General features: G+C 47.8%; 1 protein-coding gene across 1 annotated transcript in view; it reads left to right on the forward strand.

Annotated features, from left to right (window-relative positions):
* FAM160A1 (family with sequence similarity 160 member A1) overlaps positions 1-19822 on the forward strand; it is a 104364-nt gene extending 84542 nt beyond the window's left edge. The window contains exons 7-11 of the mRNA XM_008060164.2: positions 1220-1410; positions 4639-5781; positions 13403-13581; positions 13923-14061; positions 19494-19822. Of these exons, the coding sequence (XP_008058355.1) occupies positions 1220-1410; positions 4639-5781; positions 13403-13581; positions 13923-14061; positions 19494-19747 (1906 nt within the window). The 3' untranslated portion in view covers positions 19748-19822. The remainder of the gene's footprint in view (positions 1-1219; positions 1411-4638; positions 5782-13402; positions 13582-13922; positions 14062-19493) is intronic.
* Positions 19823-24023: the final 4201 nt, after the last annotated feature.

Here is a 24023-nt window from a genome sequence, read left to right on the forward strand (position 1 = left end):
TTGGCTCCTGCACATATCTGCAGGGCGCAGCTCTGGCTAGGAGTTCTGTATCCCTTTTGCTCCATCTTTGTCTAAATAAACAGTATGGTTTTCTCCCTGTGATGAAAGTAAGCTGTTTAAACACACTTTATTCTACCCATGAAGCCCATGGATGGCTCCAACTGTGTCAGAAACGGTCTCCCCGGTTTCCTTGTCTCAGGTTCATAGTGGTATTGAGATGCTTTTGATCACCAAACTCAGGGATCCTCAGTGAGTCGCTGGCTATCAGACTTCTTCTGGCCCCCCACGAGCACACAAGGAGAGGTTTATACTATGCAGTAATTGTTAATCACTGCCCTTCCATGCCCACTATGCCCCAGAGTCTCCAGGATTATAAGACAGAACTATGGAAGCAGTTCCGTGCTGTGGTGGCATGTTATACTGAGGAGGCATATGCTGAAGTAATTGTGCTACAAGGTAATAATGCCCGATAGAGACCTGTGAGCACAGTGGAGGGGGAGGTGAGCTCGAGCTCTGGCTTGGAGTGAGGAGCTGGGAAGCCTTTCCAGAGAAGGTGATAGAAGCTGGACTTTGTGGGATGAAGGGCATCTATCAAGCAGAGGAAGAGAAAAGCACACCCCGGGCGAAGATCACAGCAGGTGCAAAGGCACAAAGGCAAACAGGGGTCACTTAAGAGATGAAGAGGCTTGTGGAACTTAAATTGTGAAGGCCCTTAAATGCTCTCAAAGAGGTTCTGTCAGAAGAAAGAAGCCCTTGACATTTTTTTGGGGGGGGAGGCAAGGTCTTACTGTGTCACCTAGGCTGGAGTGCAGTGGCACGATCACAGCTCACTGCAGCCTCGACCTCCTGGGCTCAAGTGATCCTTCCACCTCAGCCTCCTGAGTAGCTGGGACTATAGGGGCACACCATCATGCCCAGCTTATTTCTTTGATGTTTTGTAGAGACCAGATCTTGCTATGTGGTCTGGGTTGGTCTTGAACTCGTGACCTCAAGCAATCCTCCCACCTCAGCCTCCCAAAGTGATTACAGGCATAAGCCACCCCCTTGACAAGTTTTAAGCAAAGAAGTGAGCCCTGATAGCTGATATGATGGATTGAGCAATGGGAGAAGAACGGTCAGCTCTGGCCATGACTAGTCCCTCTCGTGCTTTAGAACATTAGTCCTGAGAATGGTGTGGGACATGGCAGAGACTGAATGCTGGTTCTTTCTGTCATTCCAGGTATCTGATCCCCTGCAATCATATGATGTTGAGTCAAAGATGGGCTGTGAAGGAGAGAGACTGTTACTCTGTGTCTGCCGCCAAGCTGCTTGCCTTGACCCCTGTCTGCTGCTCCAGTGGGATCACGCTGACGCTTGGGAACCAAGAGAGGGATTACATTCTCTGGTCAAAGTGTATGCATGACAGTGCAGGTAAGAACTCACTGGGCTGACCTTTAAACGAAAGGATGCCAATTCTGTCTGTCTCCTTGGGATATGTGTCCCTTTGGGCAGACAGGGAATAATCCAGCAAGTCCTGTTTCTTTTATGAATGACTAGTTGGGGATCTTTTTCTGCTTTGTAAAGACTTTGGATACTTTGTAATCAGTGTTCATTGAAGTGCCCAGCTGTCACCTAGAGTGACCTTTAAGTGGACTTTCTAGTGGTATCCTCAGAGTTCAAATGTGAAAATGTGTGCTAGCATGTCTTCTAAAAACTAAATGTGGGTCAGAGGTGTGGAGGGTGGAGATGACTGTAGCTAGGATAGAATTAGCCCTTATTTTCATGTCTAAAAAGCCACTTATGGAACTGTAGCATAATGGTTTGTATATTATTATATATCATTATAAAACTTGAAATTTGTGATATGACAACATATTGGGTTCATTTGATGGACCTGGTGAGGTGGTTTTCATACTCTGTTTTTACAGGAGTTATAATACTCAGGTGGTATTTGGCAGCTACAATCCATCTTGTACAAGGAAAATGTAAATGACCATCTCTGTCAACCATGGAGAGGTTGCCCTCTGTCAGGCAAGCTGGAGCAAGGGGGCATTTGGTGGTCATATGGCTGTTTCAATTCAGGAACATTCTGCCTGTCCTGTGACCACTAGAAAATGGTCCAGTCCTGGTGTTGACTCAAGTGTTTCCAATCTATATATTGATATCCACCCAACAATGTCTTTCTGTCCACCCAGCTGCAGTCCTCTTAGAGAAATATATTTAAAAATCAGGCTGTTTGGCTAAGAAAATATCAGCATGTTTGACATAAATGTAATTTCTAGAAATCAAGGTTGTCTTACTGATTCTTGGTCTTTATATAAAGATACAGTTTGTGCATGGAAATTAATAACTTATATGACTATATCATAATTGTAATTTCCTGTTAGGCACACTAGTGTGGATAGTTTATGTTTTCTCATCTGAAAGTTTTTTTAAAAACATATTTGAAAGTTGATGTCTTTTTTATTTACTATGAAAGTTGTTTCAAGAATGATTCTGTGACTAATCTTGCCCTATAATTAAACATTCAAATTAAACATATGATGGCTTGTAGTTTACCACCTTCTTTGCCTGTGTGATCACTTTTAATGAGTTGAAAAAGATAGTATTCCCATTTTACAGATAAAGAAACAAACTCAGAGACAGGAACTGACTTGTTTAAGACTTTACAACTGGTGGGGTCTCTGATTCCAGTTTCATGTTCTTTCTACTATACTGCCTCTCTCAGGTTGCCTTATAGCAGATAAGTGCCCTAATGGATGGTCACTTAGCTGGCTAGCTAGCTAGAGTATTTGTTGTGCAGTGCAAAGTAATTTGCTCTTGGTTGTGTTACTTTCTAGGGCAAATTACTTAACTTTTCTAAACATTGTTTTGATACCTATAAAATAGTACCTACCTCACAGGGTTGTTTTGAGGATAAGAGAGTTAAGACAAGTAAAACTCTTAGAAGACTGCTTGGCATGTAGTAAGTGTCAAGTAAATTTTGCCAGTAATAGTTTTTGATGTCTTTTTACTTAAGGTAGATAAGAGATAAACACTAATATTTTTGTAGTAGAGCTGTAAAAAATGAATTATGTCTGCCTTAATGACCTGAAAATGTAAACAAGGTCTGACAATTAAGTTTGTGAACTCATCCTAGAAAAAGTGCTACATGCCTCATTGATGAATATCACTATGGTCACCTTCAAAGTACTCCCCTTGGGAAACTATACACTGACGCCAGTGCCTAGTCCACCTATCAAAGCAATTTTGGAACTCTTTTTCTGGAATGATCATCAGAGCTACTGTTGTTACTTGCTGAGGTCTGACAATTAAGTTCCCGAATTAGCCACATGCGCTTTTCTAGGATGTTTCTCGAACCTAATTGTCAGACTTTGTATATACCCTTAAAGACTCAATTCTGACCTACTCTGGTAGAGATTTAGATCATGAAGAACCATGAGGCCTTAGAAAGAGGTGGCACTGAAATAAGAATGGGGGTTGGCACAGAATCGCCTGTGCTTGAATTGTGGCTCTGCCTCTATTTGGGTTGGGTGTTCTTTTGTCTCTGAGCCTCAGTTTCTTTATCTGTAAACGGAGTTAATAATACTACCACACAGGATCACTAGGAGAGTTGGATAGCATTGGCAAAGCACCTGCAACATACCTGACGTTTAGGAAACGGTAGCATATATATTTTTCCTTGAGTCTTTTTTGGAGGGAAAATGTAAACTTAAATGCAGATATTTTCACAGCTCTTTCAGTAATAAAATTGGAACTTTTTAACATCAAAGACAGTCATGTTAACATAGGAAGCATTCTTTTTTTTTTTTTTTGAGTTGGAGTCTCACTCTGTCGCCCAGACTGGAGTGCAGTGGCTGCTCCCGGCCACCGCAGCCTCGACCTGCTGGGCTCTGGTGATCCTTCCGCCTCAGCCTTCCCAGTAGCCGGAATTACAGGCATGCGCTACCATGCCCGTCTGATTTTTTGATGTATTGTAGAGATGAGGTCTCGCTGCCCAGGCGGGTCTCGAACCTGCAGGCTCAGGCAATCCACTCACCTCAGCCTCCCAAAGGCACGGGATTACAGGCTGAGCCACCGAGCCCGGCTTGGAAGCATTCTTAGGTTAAAATGACATTGGTAGTGAATATGCCTTTACTGTAAGAGACCATCTGATGCATATCGACATTCCTGATAGTCCCCAGGAAGGCAGAGTGAGTTCATAAGCTCTTCTGAAAACTCAGGGTTTTTCTATAGAGAACCCAGTTCCTAAATTCATAGACTACTGACCTTCTACTTTAGATAAAAAGATACTTTAAAGTTATTACCTGCTCTGTGGCAGGTACTATTTTAGTCGTATTGCCTAATTTAATCCCCTCAACAACCTGAGAGGTTGCCATCCTTCATGCTTATTTCTCTAATGACTGATACCAAATAATAGTCTTCCGTTGGCTGTGGCCACTGTCTGGCTATCCTAGTGTTACACCTTCTGTAAGGGCAGAGTTTCTATTTCTTTTCCTTCTTACCATCTAACCATTTTTTATTGATCAGAAAGCATGTAATCAGACATTATCAGACCTCAAGTAGCTGGTGAGCAGAGTCTTAGCCTGTGTGGTTACGTCTCTGTCCACCTGTGTGTCCCCATGCTTCCCTGTTCTGACTGGTCTCTGCCTCCCACAGGGCCCGTGGGGAAGCCACTCCCTGGGGCACCCTCCCCGTCGGCCTGCATTGTGGAGTATGGGAAAGCCCTAGACATCAGCTACCTGCAGTACCTCTGGGAGGCCCATACCAACATCCTGCACTGCATGAGGGACTGCCGTGTCTGGTCTGCCCTGTACGATGGAGACTCCCCCGACCCCGAGACGTTTCTCCAGAGTCTGACTGAGGAGGGTGGGGCCAGCTCGGCCTATCCTGTGTTTGGACTCCCGCAGCCACTCGCCAGGAAGATGGGCCCCCAGCTGGCTCCCAGGAAGGACAAGAGCCAGCCGGAGCTGGAATGGGATGACAGCTATGACACCGGGATCTCGTCAGGGGCCGATGTAGGCTCCCCCGGGCCTCACGATGATGTAGAGGCCCCAGGCCCCCCAGCGCCCATCGACCCCCCCAAACACATCCAGGAGATGAAGAAGAACGCTATCCTGCTCTTCAAGGGGTCCTACATCGAGGAGTCGGACTTCCAGGACGACGTGATGGTGTACAGGCTGTGTGCCGAGAAGGACTCTGAGGACGCCAGGAATTCACAGCAGGAGGCCCCAAGGCCACCAGCTGAGGGCCAGACCCAGACTCAGAGTGTCTCCATAAGCAATGGCCCCCTCCCCAGCCCCCAGCCAGAGACAGACTCGGAAGAGGAGCACAGTAGGGGCAATTCAGGCCTATTTCAAAACGTGTCTGAGGAGCCAACGCAAGAGCGCGAGCCTGGTGTGGCCCCAGAATCCAGCCCCAAGCCAGCGGCCTCTGCCTCTGGCCCAGAGCACAACCCAGAGCTGATGGCCGTCAACACAGATGGCGAGGATTTCATTGCCCAGTACAACCAGATCATTAAGGAACTGGATTCCGGCACCGAGGGCTTGGTAGAACAGACTTGCCCCACGCCTGGTCCCTTGCTTCTCACCAGCGAGGAAGGCGGGAAGGAAGAAGAGAGCAGAGGAGAAGAGGAGGAGGAGCAGGAGGGGAAGAAGGAGCCAGAAGAGGAGGAGGATGACTTTGACTCCCTTATCGCGGAGGCTCCTGCTGTGGAGACCGTGCCTTCCCCGTTCGGGGTGAGAGACGAGACTGTGTCTGCCAGGCACCCTCCTGTGAGGACTCAGAGCACCCCGTTCACAGGTGATGATCTTGCATTGCTTTGTGGTTTCTACTTTTGAAAGCACTTGTCGATGTGGGAACAGGAAAGCAAGGTAGGTGACGGTAAGGAGCATCCTCAGTTTATCTCCCAGAGAACCGATCATATTTTGGGGGAGAGAAAAGAAGGGTGGTTTTATTTTTATTTTGTCATTCTTGTAATGACTGTCTTGTTTGTTTAGCAAGTGAGGGGTTAAATTTTACTACTCAGTAACTTCTCTCGCTATGTCTGTGATAAAGTAATAGACTGATTAAAATACCCAAGAACTCAGTATTTATTTATCTATTTTATTTTATTTAGTATTATTATTTTTGAGTCAGATTCTCACTCTGTCACCCAGGTTGGAGTGCAGTGGCACAATCATGGCTGGACCTCCTGGGTTAAGGCAGTTCTTCCGCCTCAGCCTCTCAAGTAGCTGGGATTACAGGTATACGCCACCACCAGGCTAATTTTTTTTGTTTTTTGTAGAGACAGAGTCTCACTATGTTGCCTAGGCTGGTCTTGAACTCCTGGGCTCAAGCAATCCTGTTGCCTCAGCCTCCTAAAATACTGGGATTACAGATGTCAGTCATGGTACCTGGCTTCCAATTCCATTACTTAATAAACTCTCATTTCCTTTCTCTCACTTAGTTTCCTTCTTAGAATTTATTTATATGTATTTTCTGGAAGTTACTGTCTTTGCCTCCGGAATGTATTCCCCATGAGGGTGGAGCGCTGCCCTGGTGACTGATCAGGGAACAGGACACACAGTGGGTGCTCACAGACCTTGCTGACTGATGGTGGCTATACACACACTTCAGAGACATTGGAATAATCACAACATCTCCAGATAATCACAAAATCTTTATTCAGAACCAAGTACAGTGGACCACATAAACGTATAACTCTTCTGTAGGTATGTTCAAGTAAAACTGTCAGCAACAGAGGCACAGGGACAGGAAAGAACATACGAGCAAGTAGATTGGGGTAAGGAATTATGATAGAAAACATCACTCAATATTAGCCAATAAAATGTGAACCTTGCTTGGCGTGGTGGCTCATGCCTGTGATCCCAGCACTTTGGGAGGCTGAGGTGGAAAGATTACTTAAACCCAGGAGTTCAAGACCAGGCTGCTCAACATAGCAAGACCTTGTCTCTATCAAAAAAAAAAGTGAATCTTCACATCATGATGCAGAAGGAATTGCTACCAATGAGCATGTTCCTGTAGCTCAGGGCAGGAAGGGTTGGGGTGGGAGCCCTAAATGGTGTTTGGGTAGCAAGGAAAAGTGCTGGAAGGTGCCAACACCACAGAGGCCAGACAATGGCCTTGGAATCAGATGAATCCTGATTCATGAATCCTGGCTTTTGCACTCACCAACCGTGTGACCTTGGCATTCCCGACCCTCTGTTTGCCACTGTGAGGACCAAGTGAGATACTGGGTGGCCATTGTTGATGGTATGATGTAGTATGACATGTTGTTGTGCTCTCATGTCCCAGGGTCACCCCAGGTAGATGAGAACAGATTGCCTTCTGGTCCAGCCAGCCGAGGAGGCTTAACATGACTTCAAGGAGCTCCCCACCCTCCTCCTCCAATATTTATCCATCTATTTACTGATGCCTGAAGATTTATATAAACAGGAGGAAAGCTTTTAATTCCACAATTAACAGGCTTGCGGTTCTAGTTGAGATAACATTTCAGTGTGAACGAATTTTAATTAAAATTCAATCAGTCAATCATAAGTAAAAAGGATTAGATAATCTAACTTTTCCCAATTGATAAGGGGGACAGGGAGGGGAAAGCCAGGAAAGTGCAGTCAGAGGAAAAGGAACAGAAGTCATCTTGCACACTGCACAATCTTGCTTTATCTAGGATGCCAGGGTTACTTAGTGAAGACTTCTTTAGAATGCTAACTTCCTTATAAAGGAGTGTCGTCCCTGGGAAATGTGTAAATTGAGGCAACAAAGTATAGCTTAGGGCAAAAAAAAAAAAGTAAAGGAAAAAAGGTAATACAACACCTTATTAAATAGCATCAATAATTTACGTATAATACACTTGCAAACTCACAAAAAATAACGTGAATTCTTTGATACACATAGGTAATTGCAACTGAAACCTTGCCTCTTTCCTCCTTTGAAACACGACCAATGCTTCAGGAAACATCTTTTCGTTCCACACATGTGCTCTGTGTAGTCTCCAGGGTTCAGAGTGTGTTGTGTGTTACTAGGCTACACTTCCTGCTCTCCAGGGAATCTGATTTCTGCTGAAATGAACTCACTTCCCAGCAAAATCAAAGCATTCCATTTATCTAATTTTATTTATTCATGTACTCGGCGATCCTTTATTGATCTAATGTTTGGCAGGTTCTATGCTAGGAACTAAGGACGTAAAATTAAAGGAATTCACAGACTTTTGGAGGAGAGATCAACAAAGAATTGTACTCTTAGTGAGAAATGGGTCCTCAGGTGTGGTACGCCCAGTCTGATGGGAAGGCCTCACAGAGGAGGGGCCGGACAGTGAGGGGGAGTCCCTAGGGCCAAGTGGCAGGGAACACTAAGGAGCCCAGCAGCCGTGGGGTGTGATCGTGTGGGGCAAGGAGCTGGGAGAGGAGGCCAGAACGCTTGGTAGGTGCTGGTTTATGGGGACCTTTGGGATAAGCGGAGGAATGGGGACCTCATGTGCCTGGCACTGAAGAAGCCCTTGAAACGTTAAAAAGTTGGGGAGTGATGTGACCAGATCTGACAAAGCTAGCTTTGGTGGGAGTGGGAAGAGGACAGGACCAGGAATTCAGAGACACCAGTGCTTTGATCTGGTAATTCTGTGTCTAGGAATGTTTTCCCAGCTGTATCCACACTTCTGTGCCAAGATGTATCGTACAAGGATGTTCATTGCAGCATTGTTTATAACAGAAAAAGGAAACAGCTCACACACCCAAATGCCCAACAGCAAGAGGCTGGCTTACTTATGCAGCACCCCTAACAATCTGGTATTTTGTAGTTCTGAGGTGAGACAGCTCTGCACTATGCTGGCATGAGCCAGTCGCTGGGATATATTGTTGAAAATACTAGGGCAGGGCACTGCTGAAGGAGGGAGGGAGGGGCAATAAGGGGCACACACCACCCATTGGGTATCATGTCCACTACCAGGGGGAGAGCTCCCTAGAAGCCCAAATCTCACCTGCACGCAGTTTACTTATGTAGCAAAACCTCACATGTAGCTGCAACTCTAAAATAAGAATAAAAAAGAAGGCTCTTCTAGTAATTCACTGAGCCCTAAGACTTTTGGAAAGAATTAAAAAGTATTATATATATATATGGTAATGGAGTTAAATTGTCTATACCAATATAAAATAAATTTAGCATTTTTGCTTAATAAAAATAAAAACAAGCTGGGCTCGGTGGCTCAGCCTGTAATCCCGCGCCTTTGGGAGGCTGAGGTGAGTGGATTGCCTGAGCCCGCGGGTTCGAGACCCGCCTAGGCAGCGAGACCTCATCTCTACAATAAATCAAAAAATCAGCCGGGCGTGGTAGCACATGCCTGTAGTTCTGGCTACTCGGAAGGCTGAGGCGGAAGGATCACCGGAGCCCAGCAGGTCGAGGCTGCAGTGACTGGGAGCGACCACTGCACTCCAGTCTGGGCAACCGAGTGAGACTCCAACTCAAAAAATAAATAAAGAAATAAAAACAGCACACACACACACACACACACACACACACACACACACAGCCCCCCCCCCTCGGAAGGCAGAATAACGTGCTGGTCAAGAGCAGTGGAAGCAGGCGGTCTGACTTAAATTCGGACTCTGCTACTGACGAGCTACGTGCACGGCACATTCTGCCCACCTGTAGGTGGGGATAAATGATAGATCTAGTTTCTAGGGTTGTCGTGAACATTGAGTGAGTCAATACATGGCAAGTGCTTAGAACACTGCCTGGCACATAGGATGTGTTTAATAGGCATCTCCAACAATAATCCAATTATTATTATTTTATGGGATCACATAAATATTTCTAGAAGAATATACTATCGACAGAAGTTGCCTCCAGGGGAGAGGATCTTCATTTTATACTCTTACCATGTTTGGAAAAAATATTTTAAAATCATCTAAATCTCTGTTAACGTAGACACATGCTGCTGGAAGCCAGACAGGAAATGCTGAGACTCTGAACTGAGGCTGTGTTGGCCCGGCAGGGGGAGGTCCACGGTGGAGGCCCCCGTTCCGGAGATGAGGCCGGGACTCACAGAGTGGAGGCTCAGAGTGGCTGACGGGAAGCGGGAAGTCCCGGAAGAAGGCGCAGGGCTGACTGAGGCAGGGGATGTGGACACAGCAGAGGGAGGGGATGAGTGATGGGGAGGGGCAGTGAGATAGTCTTAGTGACTCTGAACAACGAAATACTTCAGGCGCTGAGTTCATCTGTTTTCCTAGGAGACGTGGGAAGAAAATACACCTGCCTTCTCGATCCACACCTGTGGCTTCTCGAGTTGGAGCTGAGTCCTCTGATTTTCAGCTCCCGGCCAGTTTCCCCAGCAGCTGTGTGCTTTTTGCTTAGCAGGTTTTTTGTAAGTGCTAGACACCAACTAAGAATAAAACAGAAATTTGAAAGGGTTTAGTGTGTTTATTTAATTGTATATGCTTAAGATGTAAGTAATGTCATCAGTGGACATTAATTGTAATGTCAAAGTGGACTTTTTTTTTTTGAGACAGTGCCTCGCTCTGTCACCCAGGCTGGAATGCAGTGGCAGGATCATGGCTCACCACAGTCTCGGCCACCTGGGCTTGAGTGATCCTTCCACCTCAGCCTTCCTAGTAACTGGGACTATAGGTGTGTGCCACCATACCCAGCTAATTTTTTGATTTTTTTTTTTTTTTAGAGATGAGGACTCACCATGCCCAGGCTGGTCTCAAACTCCTGGGCTCATGCAATCCTCCTGCCTTGGTCTCCTTGATGAGTGTTGGGATTACAAGTGTGAGCCACCATGCCTGGCCACAGTGGATTGTTTTTGAGTAATGACAGTCTACTAGCCTCGACCTAGTATTCTGTCATTCAAGTGAGACAAGAATGATATGACCGTACTCCGGTACTGAGTTCCAGCTGCTCGTTTCCCCCTGATAGCAGTGATGTACTGTCGAGGGTCTGCCCTGGTCACTGCATGGTCAGCAGTTTAGAGCCTGAAGGGTGGAGGATGAGGCCAACTACAGCCTGGGTCTGGGGAAGGGAAGTTGAGGAATCACAGTAGGTCCTCCTTTATGTTGTGGAAGACTCTGTCCACCTAAATAGTGTCTTAATTCACCTGTTCTGCCCCATCTGGAAAGCAATAGATGCTGAGCCAGGGTCAGCAGGGACGCAGGTGAGAAGAGCTGGAGAGAGGCTGGGTCCGGATTCAAGGAGGCTGACACAGGAGCCTCTTCCCAGAGAGGCCCCTGGAAGGCCAGAACTGCTGTGTGTTGCCTCAGGAAGAGTTACCAGTGACATTTCTGGGGTCCTTGATGGGAAAATCATTAGCTGCGTTCAAACTGGGGTTCTAGTCCTGAGCTTCTGCATGTATTTGGCAAAGTGTCTCACCTTTGTAAGTGTCTCCAGAGACGCTCCATCTGAAGGGTTCGTTAACCTCCTGTGTCATGGAGAGTGACCAGAGAGCTCTGCAGCCCATGCCAGGGATGGGGAAGTTGAGACAAAACTGGACACGTGAGGGGGTGATGCTGATGCCGCAATTCGTTTTGTTTTTTGAGCCAGGGGTTTTACTCTGTTGCCCAGGCTGGAGTGCAGTAGCACGGTCTTGATAATCACAGCTCATAGCAGCCTCAACCTCATGGGCCTAGGCAATTCTTCTTCTTCAGTCTCCCAGATAGCTGGAACTACAGGTGTGTGCCACCATGCCTGGTTAATTTTTTTTTTTAATTTTGTAGAGACAAGGTCTTGCTGTGTTGCCCAGGCTGATCTTGAACAGCTGGACTCAAGCAGTCCTCTCGCCCTGGCCTCCCAAAGTACTGGGATTACAGGCATAAGCCACCACACCTGGCTACTTCTTCTGTTTTTGAGACCCCTTTAGAGACATTTTCAGCGTTCTTAGAGCCAGGATGTTTCATTTACCCTGTTCCTTGCCTGTGTGGGTGAAGGCTTAGGTTTTGTGTGTCCCTTTCTCACAGAGACGGGCTGCCTCCCTGAAGAGGGCTTTTCTCCTATCCCACCAGGGCTTCTGGAGGTAGCACCCTGTGATGGAGAATGCTTTGCTTAACTTGTATGAATGTGGTGACGTCTTCATAAGGCATACTTATTCATCAGGGTTACATGCTTTTGCTATAAATATGCCCTGGTTTCGTGGCATCATCAATAGCTCCACTGAAAGGAATACAACATGCTCATTGATTTTGTTTAATGGAACACTTTTATGGTGAAAATTTAAAATGTCTTCAAGCAATTTTATTAATTCTAGATTTATTTCTTTTGGTTTTTTTCTGCCTTTAATGAACTCAGACATAAAGCATATGAATTTTCTAGTGACCCAAAGTAGCAGAATCTCATTTTTTGCTTACTTTTTTTATGAATTGGTTTTGTCTGACTAATTTGTTGATGAACTGCTTTTTTAATGTCTGCTTTTATAGTCGCATAAATTTCCTTTTTAAAAGAAATCTATGACACACCAAACTGTATCTCCTGAAACCGAATCTCTCCTTTCTCTCTCTCATCTGAAAGTTCAAGTGTGGTTGCCAGTTGCCTGGGCTACTAAAGTTACAGCCCAGGTAACTAGAGTTATTTTCCTCTCATCAGTCTCTTTTTTCACTGTTCTCCATTGTGACATGTGACAAAACCAAATCTTTCTCAAGGTGCTTGTTCAGCACAGACAACCCCTGATTGCAGTGTTGCTATTTGGTAAACATACTTTGTATAAAATATATTTGGTATATATATATTTTTTTTGAGTTGGAGTCTCACTCTGTTGCCCAGACTGGAGTGCAGTGGCCGCTCCTGGCCACCGCAGCCTCGACCTGCTGGGCTCCGGCGATCCTTCCGCCTCAGCCTTCCGAGTAGCCGGAATTACAGGCATGCGCTACCATGCCCGGCTGATTTTTTGATTTATTGTAGAGATGAGATCTCGCTGCCCAGGCGGGTCTCGAACCCACGGGCTCAGGCAATCCACTCACCTCAGCCTCCCAAAGGCGCGGGATTACAGGCTGAGCCACTGAGCCCAGCTTATTTGGTATTTTTTAATAATACAAAGACTTTGTGTAACCAGACTTTTAGTAGTCTCATGTCAGCATGAAACCCCACAGCCCATGGCCTCATGACATGATGACTGCCATGTTTTAAGCATTGGCAGTCCCCAGAAATACAGAAACAACATAGAAACATATATTTTAATATGCTGTGGTGATTTTAATAGGTATTAAAACGACTCGTGGAGTCAACAGATGAGTTTCCATGCTTCTTTTCCTGTTTAGCTGGGGTGGTCTGTTTTCTGTGTTGTCCTTGGCGCGCGGGGTTGGGGGGCTGGATGTGTTTGCTTCTGTGGGTTTGCACCTGTGGGCCTGTGCTGGGCTGGAAGCTGTGGTTCCAGCGGTTCTGCCGTCATTGAAAGACATCATGTGAGCCCAGCCAACCCTGAAGCCTTGTGTTTGTCCCACAGGCCCGTTCATCAGCGTGGTCCTGTCCAAGCTGGAGAACATGCTGGAGAACTCTCTGCATGTCAACTTGCTGCTGATCGGGATCATCACTCAGCTAGCCAGCTACCCCCAGCCTCTCCTGCGCTCCTTCCTGCTCAACACCAACATGGTCTTCCAGCCGAGCGTCCGCTCTCTCTATCAGGTGTGTTGGCTGAGCCCGCATCCATACCTGTTGGTTTTGTGGATGCTAATTTGTGAGGTTTCTTCTCTTTTCCCTTGCTGTTCTGGTTTTCAGAAATCCCTCTGTTCTAATTTGTCTGCCTTCCTTGTCCCATTAAGCTGACTGTGTAGATTATTCTAGACAAACTGCAAAGCTTCATTTAGTTTGATGTTTTGAGGGTGTCTTACCCAGGCAGTTCAAAAAGAGCAAATGCTTAATATCTTCACAGTTCCCATAATGAGGGCTGTACATGAAAGATCTATTGATAACTGAGGGTGGAATTCCAGTGTGAAGTGTGAGCATCATTAATGCTGCTTTGACAGGTCCTCGCGTCTGTGAAGAACAAGATTGAGCAGTTTGCTTCTGTGGAGAGGGACTTCCCGGGACTTCTCATACAAGCCCAGCAGTACTTGCTCTTCCGAGTGGACATGTCTGACATGGCCCCTGCGGCCCTAACCAAAGGTGAGCCAGGTATCTCGGTAGCATCTTCCACTGCCCAGCCTGATGGTTTGAGTTTGCAGACACTGTCCTGGCTCTTGGGTCCGAGCTGCACCCAAAGATATTTTCATTCTTACCCAGCAGGGAGGAGCCCCTTTGGTGTCCTTAAACCTAAAGAAAGTTCTGTCCTGTGCACACCTGGCTGTGCCCTGTCTGGAGGGTCCAGCAGGCGTCTGGTTTTCTAACTGTGAGTGGTTCCACGAAGGAGTTGACATGTGGGGTGTTATCAGGCTGGAATAAATAATGCAGCACACACACATGCCTGAAAGAGGTATTGGACACACTCCTGGGCTATTTTTTGGCCAGCCCTGTCCTGAGGAGGGCATCTGTCCTCTTTATTATGTCATCAGAGGCTCTCGGGCCCAAGATAAATGTGCATTAGGGCTCTAGGAGGTAAAAAAAATGGTTTGTTTGGACTGGGAGAAGTCAAGGGTATGCAGGGCCTAAAACTCCCGAGAGTGGCTTTTCATCAGTTCTGGAGGCCTCGGGCTTGGCGGGGAGGGCAGGGGCAGCTGAGGAGAGTGGGGGTCCTGCTGGCCCACAGACCTGGGAGCTCCGCTGCTCTGCCTCATTGAAGCTCTGATTGGACAGATGTGATGACTGTTGTTTCCTGACCTGTGTATGATCAAGGCCTTGGTGGGAGCCTTGGTAAGACCAGGGGCCAGGCTTGAAGCTGTGAGACGGTGAAGAGAGCAGGCAAGCCTGTTATGGGAGGAATGAGGCCTCTGCATCTCTGGGGAAAGTTGAACCTTGGCCCCACGAGGCCTCCTTAGCCACACGGGAGGTCAATGTGCAGCCAGGTTCCTCCTGAGCAGGGACCAGCCCCCCAAGAGAAAGCACATTACGAACACTGCAAAGCTCACCAGCTTCAAACAAAGTCACTTACAATCACTTGTGAGTCTGTGTGGTCAAACACATGCTTTGCTGATCTGGGCCAGGCTGGTTTTGCCTGGACATGCTCCTGTGTCTGCCATCAGTGGGTGCTGGATGTCTAGGGTGGCTTCAATCCCATCGGTGGCTGTCGGCTGGAGTATTTCTTACCATCCAGCAGGTTGTATGTCATGGCTACAAGGTTCCAAGAGCCAGAGCAGGAGCATGGAAAAATCTCTTGAGGCAGACTCAGAGCTTGCACAAGGTCAGCGCTGCTGCATTCTGGTGGCCAAGGCAAGCCATGGGCCAGCGCAGATTCAAGAGTGGGCTGAAACAGCACCTGTTGATAGAAAGAGCAGCAATAGTTCGCGGCCATCTTTGCAGTCTCCAGGACAGAAGGGACTGCAGTCTCCCACATCGCACTCCAGGCTGATCTCCATTTGTGCTTTGCAACTTCGAAAGTACTTTTCAGGCAGTCGATTTATATTATCAAGCAAAAAGAAAGGTGCCATTAGCTACATTTTCATCGAAGGAGGCCAAAATGAGAGGTCTAGCGTAGCCAGCCAGGACCATGAAGCCCAGGGGCCTGAGCGCACCTTGCCTGATTCAAGGAGATGGTACACATCCTGACTAACCTCTCGGAGATGGTGCACAGGGCTGTGACCAACACTTTTGGGACTGGGGGTCACTCATACGTCGGGCTTGTCCTGGCTTCAGACTGTCTGGCGGCCATGGTTGCAAAATATTTGCCCCAGAGAACTTGCTCTCTCCAAGTAAGGCTGTCAAATTAGCTGGGGCCGATGCTTTGTAAGTAAGGTCTGCGACACCCAGGGGTGTCAACTGATGGGGAAGCTTCTCTTGGGATTTAAAACTTTCTTTTACTTGAGCTTTTCAGAGTAACTTTCCTTTTTTCAAGTTAGTATAGTGACACTCTCCCCCCACTTACAAACCTCTAAACTCACAGAAGGAGAAAGCTTCTTGTCCTGTTGCTCAAAGCTGACTTTAGAAGCATTTACTGACACGGCTGCCTGTGAATGTGTCAGATCTGGGAGCCCTGTCCTCCGGGGACACAGGGCAGGTTCCAGTGAAGGCTCCTGTGACGGCCCAGATGGATGGGCTTCCAGAACCTGCACACTGTGCCCTGTGCCTCACACTGCTGCTAGGGAGGTGCACTGTGGCAGGCACCTCTCCTCCCTTTGGCAACTCCCCAGGACTGGTCTTGAAAACCTGGTGCAGCTCTGCAGATCCAGGGCACCATTTCAGAAATGCTTCCTAATCCCGACACGTGTTTACACGGCCCTTCCACTGCCTCTCAGGTGCTGTGTGAGCTTGTCCCTTTATGAGGGCATCACTCAGCACCCACAGCCAGAGTTGCTCTACCACACAGGTGCTGCCTGCCCTGGCCTCCTGGCAGCCCCACTGAAAAACCAGCCACCTCACAAATGCCTCCAGGAGAGAACAAGTCTGTGTGATTGTCCTGTTGCCAGCTGCTACATCATTCTCTGAGGTCCAGTTACTGCCAGCCTTTTCTTCTTCTCCTCAAATATTTTGCAAGCTACAGAGTAACAGTTGTACTTACATTTAGAGTCCTCTCACTGGCCTCTATTCTAGAAGGAAGGTCAGGTAGGTAATAACTCCAATTTACAGGGGACGGAAACTGAGACCTTGTATGATGAGCTGGTGACCAGGTAGGGACCATGTCTCGGGTCTGCTTGCCTTTTTTTTTTTTGAGTTGGAGTCTCACTCTGTTGCCCAGATTGGAGTGCAATGGCATGCTCACAGCCACCACAGCTTCAACCTGCTGGGCTCAGGCCATTCTTCCACCTCTGCCTCCCAAGCAGCTGGAACTACAGGTGCGTACCATCATGCCTGGCTAATTTTTTGATTAATGGTAGAGACAGGGTCTTGCCAAGTTGCCCAGGCTGGTCTTGAACCCCAGGACTCAGGCAATCCTCTTGCCTCCACCTCCCAAAGTGCTGGGATTGCAGGCATGAGCCACCGTGCCTGGCTAGGTCTGCTTACTTTGAATCAAAAGCTTCGTGCTTGGTGACACACCGAAAGGCCAGGACCCTTGCTGGCTCATGGTCTCTGGTGCTGGGGGCTGTCTTCAACCTGAAGACAGTTTTGGTTCTTGGATTCCTGCTTGGTAAATGGGCCTGCGCAATGACTTTTTTTATTCACGGATCGAGCTAGATAAATGAGCCACAAAAACCTGTTGTGGGGAGGAGAGAAGGAGTGGATCTGAGAGAATGGTGGAGACAGGGAAGAGAGCAGCTCTGGGAACCTTGGGAGCAGTAAGACCAATGAGGTCATTTGCATCACTCATTCATTCCGCAAATGTGTACGCGCCTCTCCTGTGGACAGAGAGATGTGCTGGGGGTTACTAAAGACATGATCAGCAGGGGGCCAGGAAAGCCCAGGGTCTCATAGCGGAGATAAAATGTGAATGGCAGCGTAGGGCTGCAGGCAGTACAGGCCTCCGGTGGTCGCTGCATGGGGTGGGAGCCAGACCAGGGGACGGGGGCAGGAAGGTAGACAGGCGTTGTGAGGGCAGTGGCTGCACTGATGATGCAGTGGCAGACACCTGTTCAGAGGTCCCTGTGCACTTCATTTTTTAATTTTATTTTTGAGTGGGGTAGGTCTCACTCTGTTGCCCAGGCTGGAGTACAGTGGCATGATCATGCCTCACAGCAGTCTCGACCTCCTGGGCTCAAGTGATCCTTCCGCCTCAGCCTCGTGAGTGTCTGGGACTACAGGTAGGCACCACAACACCTGGCTAATTTTTATATTTATTGTAGAGATGGGGGTCTCGCTATGTTCTCTAGGGGAGCCTTGAATTCCTGGGTTCAAGCAATCCTCCCGCCTTGACCTGCCAAAGTGTGCTGGTAGTATAGGCGTGAGCCACCACACTGGCCCCTGTGTACTTTATACCTGTCAACTCATTTAATCCTTACAACAACTCGATGAACTTTTGACAGGTGAGGAAATCGAAGTCCAGAGAGGTAAAGCAACTTGCCTAAAGTTACTCAGCCAGCAAGTGGCAGAGTCGGTGCTCCTCACCACTGTACGGGTGCCTCTTACAGCCAGTCAGACACCAGGAAAGGAGCTCTGGGTCGAGTAACCAGCGTGAACAATGCAGGTCTTGGTCTGGGAGTGGCGCCCACAAGCGTCTCATTCCCCATGAGCACACAGGCCAGCTTCTTGGTGAGCTTTGCCGGGTCCTTTGGAGAGCTCCAGGGCTTGAAGGCCAGGGCAGGGGGGCGGAATGGGGTGGTCTCCCCTCCAACACTAAGGTTCACATGTGCCTCGGTGACATGAATACCTTTGTCCTGGCTCCGTTGTCCGGCACATTGTGAGTTTCTGCTGAAAGGTAGCAGAAGACAGTTCTTCACCAATGTTTCCAGTTCTTCATGGCATTAAAGCTGTGATGAGCCTTAATCTAAGAGAATATCTAAAGCAGTAAAATATAAATTTTGGGTTTTTTTTTAAAACACTGAAGACTATAGTAGTGAGTTGTGGAAAGTACTATAAATGTCAAGAATTTTTAGTACTCTGGTTAAGCAACACTCTGAGAAGAGTGCTCGAAAATGGTACTGAATTCTAAAAAGCAGCCAAGATAATGAAGAGTCTGAATGTGTAGGGATGAGGCCATTCTTGTAGGGGCAGAGGAAAGCGCATGTCATTCCTGTGAATATGTGAGGGCTGGTGGCATTTGGGAATTAAGTAGTTGGGGAACTTGAACCATTTTAATTAGTAAAAGCTGATTTGATATGAAAATGCAAACCATTTGAATGAGTTTAAATTTGGGCTCTTAGCATCCCAGACCTATGTTTTGGAAATTGAGATGGAAACCCCTGGAAACCCTCCTTCCGTGGCGGTTCCCAAGCCATTTGCTGCCACTAGGTCCCCAAGGTTGCAGGAAGTTCTTGGTCTGGTCTTCCCAGCCAACTTCCTCTCCATTATTACTGCTGATCAAAAGGAATCAGTCCCGGGGGCACCAGGGAGCCCTAGAGGCTTGAGTACATAGAGAGCTTGGAGTGGCTTATGTAACCCTGCCTCCCAGGTCTGGGCACACTGTGTGATCAGGGCTTACCTGGCTGAGGGAGGACAGTCACCAGCACTGGGGGGTTGGGAGAGCAGCTGGGACTACCCTTCGCCCCGAATAAGCACCCGATGAGCTGGGTCTTCTCACGGTTGATGTTAGTGGCAGGAGGTGCCTTTTTCACTTTCCCCCTTCCTCACATTCTGGTCCTGAAGGGCTCTTGACAAACTTACATTCTTGCCATGATTGCTGTACAGAGTTCCTTAACACAAGATTTTGGGCCAAAGTCTCATATCACATGCTCCATGCTAGAGGTGATCTGTTGGGTGAACACGTGTGTCACGGCATACTCAAGGATACAGTCAGAGGAACTGCGCCCCAACCAACGCCTTCTAGCAGCCAACCCCCAGCACTCACACACGTCACTTGAGGGGGATGGAGGGGCTGCGAGGGGCGCCATCATGGGTCTTCTCTCTTGTTTCAGATCTCATCCAGGAGGCTTCTCAGACAGGAAGCAGCAAGACCCTTTTGGACGGACCTCCACGAGTGCTTCAGCCCTTCCTGGCACACAGAGTCAAGGTGGCTGAGGCCCCCCCAAACCTGCCTCTGCCGGTGAGGAACCCCATGCTGGCCGCCGCCCTCTTTCCGGAGTTCCTGAAGGAGCTGGCAGCCTTGGCCCAGGAACACTCCATTCTATGCTACAACGTCCTCGGCGATTTCGAGGACTCCTGTTGTTAGTTTTTTTAATAGACGGTCTTGTTTCATAAGGTCTTAGTGTCTTGACTGAATGTTAAATGCAAAGCTGCTTACAAAAATTTCTACTTTGATGTTTCCTGACGATACTTGATTTGTGGGAGGGGAATTTTCTATGTGTCTCCTCTCTGTAGCCGGGCCTTCCCACCTTACGTTATAGAGAATGTAAGTCTCATAAGCTGATGACTCTCTTGGCGGTTCGCTTTGCTCAGTTTTTCCTCTTGGCATTTTTTGGTTTTCTCCTATCCCTTTGAGTCACTCATCTTGTGGCTCAGATCACACCAAACAAATACTGGGGTTCAGTGATTTCTGGAAGCGCCCCATGTCAGAAGGCCGGGCTCCCGCTGCCTTCTGCATTGTGGCTTCCATTTCCCAAAACAGGAGGATAAAGATGGCGCCCCTCTCCTCCGCCACAGAAGCACATGTCATATGTCCCTTTGAGTTCTACTCCCAGGATTTGGATTCTGCCCAACGCGTGTTGCCTTATGGTGCAGGCAAAGTCAGCAGCTCACCTGTCTGCCTGGAAAGTCAGATGAAGCTGGAGAAGATTTGGAACACAGGGAATTTTTCCTGTTGCTAGAGAGCTGACGCCACCAAAACACTGAAGACAGCCTTATTTAGTAAGATCTGCACAAGATTAAGTATACCTATGCAAACTGTTACTTTGGCTTTTAGGAGTTTGATGGATCAGATGGAGAAAGTGTGGTATCATATACTTATATAAGAAGACAACCATCATTATTTTTTAAGTATTTTATGAAAACAGATTTAACTCATGAAGCCATTTCATGGTGGGATTTTTCAGGGAGATCCTGGAGCTGGCAGGGTACACCAGTCAACTAAACGCAGCTTCGTGAAAACACTGGTCATCATTTACAATTCAGTTTGCTTTTGCTATCATGTTGCACTCCCTGGAGAGTCATGGACTGCACAGCCCACTGTGAGAGCTGGGGTGTGATATGGGGAGCCCTGCTGGGCCTCACCCCACATGGAGGGGCCGCCTCTGAGTTTTGGGCTTACCCGGAGGCCCCGTGTGTGGGGTGTGTGCCCCTCTGCTGCTCTCTACCTGGTCCAAGAGGCATGACTGCTCACAGCACAGCCGCGTTAGGCTGCCACCAAAGGGAATCACACAGCTTAATTGTGGACTAAAAAAGAGACCATCAACAACTGACACTGATAGGAAATTCCACTCCCTCCCTTTTGGGCTCAGTTCTGCAGGTGAGTCACAAGTGCCTCTCTGTCTGGAGGGAAATGGGGAGGCCTGGCTCTCTTGGCGGGGTCTCTGCAGAGCCCCGAGGGCTACCATCGCTCTGGTGGCTGTGGCCCAGGAGGACTGGTTTGGTATTTTCCAGGCCCTGTGCACAGAACGGGGAGTGGAGGAAGGAATTGTCCAGCGACACTGCAGAGCCCAGGCAGCCTTTTGTGTTACAGAAACCTGGCGGCAGCTTTGGATAGAGAGTCTGCGAGCAGGCTGTGGAGTGAAGGCGCCAGGATACCTGCCCAGGCTGGGGGAGCCGCCAGGAGCCAGCCCCAGCATATTTCAAGTCTAAGCAAGAAGCCAAAGATACCTATTCCTCACACACTTGCTTGTCTTGAACGGTGGCTGGCTCAGCTGTGGGTGACACCACGGCTGGAGGGACGAGGTGCCGCAGGCAGCCTGTGTGGTCTTCCTGACGCCTGGCTGTATGTCACAGCCCACGGGTCTCCATCAGGACAGAAGGGAGCTTAAGGTAGACAGAGGAGCCATTGGAGAGGGAATTTAAGCTACAATTTATTATCCTGTAATATTGTTTTGCACATGTATTTATCTTTTTGTTTGGACTTACCAGTCACAAAATGCTAAAGCCTCATCTGGGCACTGTCATCTCTCACTCGTTGGTTTGAGGCCTCTCTCTGCTATCTGGTGGGGTGGTGATTCTTCTTGAGTTCGTATTTCTTTATTTTAGAACACCATGGTCCCTTTTGTGGAAGGTGCCCTTTGGGAAAGAGCTTGATTTTGTGCTTCGTTTTTTTTTTTTTTTTCCAGCAGGTACAGAAGTAGACTTACTTAAAAGGAGGCCAGAGATGACCAGCAGGGACAGGCAGGGACATTTAATTTCCCACGGTGGGTGCTGGCAGCAAGCTGACACGCTGACCCTCTCTGACATCCCCTTTAGAATTGGAAACTGGTTCATGCTTCTGAGTCCATCTCAGTCTTCCTCCAGAGAGTTCTGTCCAGGGTTTTGCAAAATGACGTGGAAATGTAGTGTAGAGAATTGAGAAACCCATGTGGCTGAGTGAAGTAGCTGGGAGTGGGTTATCCAGGGGATGGCGTGGACCGGCCAAGAGACAGGCGGGGGCCTGAGGCTGAGGTATGAGAAAAGCGAATCCTGGAAGATCCGCTGGCAGAGCTGAAGATGCCATATAGTGGGCAGGGAAAAAAATCAGTATCCTGAAGACTCTTCCAGTCCTAAAGTAAACAGGTGCGGAGGGCCTTAGAATTATATTGTTTTGTAATGAGTATGGGGGAACATTGTTAGATACTTGGCATGCTTCAAAATGTGGCCTAAGAGTGTGGCCCTCTTTCCATGTGACAGGCTCCCCATCGGATACTGTATAACTTGCTGGAAAGAGAGAACCCTCTAGTGCAGCCCCTGGGCTGGCATCACCGTGTCTAGCCCAACGGTCCTGGGCAGCAAAGGCGACTGAGGCAGGGGTTCCCGGAACATCACAGCATTAACCTCAATTCATAACTCAGAGTCTGACTTAAAGTTCTCAGCTGAGTGACTTTTGTGGTTCAAAACATATGAGAGCGCTGGGATATTTAAAATTGATTTTTGGAAATGGCCGAGTAAATGTTTTTAAATTTTTAACAAAGAATTTCCAGGTTAGGTTCAGCCTAAAACATGATTTCGAGGCTGGTAGAATACAGTTTCCCAGCCATGAAATGGGGTGCTTGAATGACCAATTAGAGACGTGATTTTCTTTAGCCTGCTCCAGTCCCTGGTTTCTGGAGGAATTTTGGAGTCATGTTGATGTCCCTGTCACACAGGGAGGACACATTCAGTATTTCTGCAGGTCCTCAGGGGTCCCTTTGGATATAGTTGTTGGTTTTCAATCCATCGAGACATCGCGGAGCCAAGGTGTTGTCAGGAAAGCATCCTCTGATGACTGGAATCTAGAAAGAGCATCGTGACTATTCAGGTTGCCCGTGGAATGTGGGCAGCTGCTGGTGGTACTCAGGGCTGAAAGTCCTTGGCGATGCCTCTGCCCGGCCTTGGCCGCAGCGGTCATGTGGGTTGATTCCAGGGGTGTGCAGGGCCTCTGGCTTGCGGCTGGGCAGCTCTTCTGGATCTGGCTTCGTGTGTCGGGGCTGCCTTCGGGCGGGAAGTTGCCTCAGCAGGGGCTGGACTTGTCAGTGGTGCGATGTTAAATGTCTGCATATGCTTCAGTTCTCATTTAAGTGTATTCAGCTTAATTGCTAATTACCAGCCCTGTATTTACTGAGGTGGCTGTCATGCTTACATTTTTATGAAACACTTTATTGCAGGACAGCTATTATTGCACATACGGCTTCATGTCACTGGCCCAGGCCCGTGTCCTGTGTGGTTTGCCATGAACCTCAGCCCGTGTTGCCACGTGGGCTCTTCCTGGAAATGGCCGTCCTCTTGTAACTGACACGTCAGCTCTGAGTCATTAAGAAGATAATCTAGGTCCCTTGTTGCTTCAGTCATCAGTCTATAAATCACACAACACTAATTCTCCATCAAATAATAGCTTAAAACAGAGCGCTGTCAAGCCAGTGTATATTCCACTCTTAAATCACATCACTGAGGAAACATCTTCAGAGAATGGAGTTGACTCTTTTTTCTTTTTGAATGGCCATCATAAACCTAATGCTTTAGAAAGAGCTCTCAGAAGACTGAGAATGGTTTTTAGGATAATTTTGCCTCAGTAAATCCTCTCCACATTCAGGCATTTATGAGGCCATTACTTGTTTGGGGAGGACAGATTATCCTGGCAGCTCATTAACTGGATAAACAGGGCTTTAGTCAAAGATTTTCTGTGAGGTTCTTTTGGGAGAAGAAGGGCCAGGACAAAGTGGGGGAAGCCTTCCGTTCCTTGGCGTCTTGCGCTTGGAATCCTAAAACTGATCATGATTTTTGCTAGGATTGACCTCTCCTATCCTGCTGGGTCACTGTGGATTTTGTTCCTGTCTTAAAAGATTGAATTTAAACCAAATTCACTGTCCCCTGCACAAGTAACAAGACTGCCAGCAGGA

The sequence above is a fragment of the Carlito syrichta genome, unplaced genomic scaffold (assembly GCF_000164805.1).
Source record: "Carlito syrichta isolate Samal-C Ts95f unplaced genomic scaffold, Tarsius_syrichta-2.0.1 Scaffold304553, whole genome shotgun sequence".
Taxonomy (NCBI): Eukaryota; Metazoa; Chordata; class Mammalia; order Primates; family Tarsiidae; genus Carlito; species Carlito syrichta.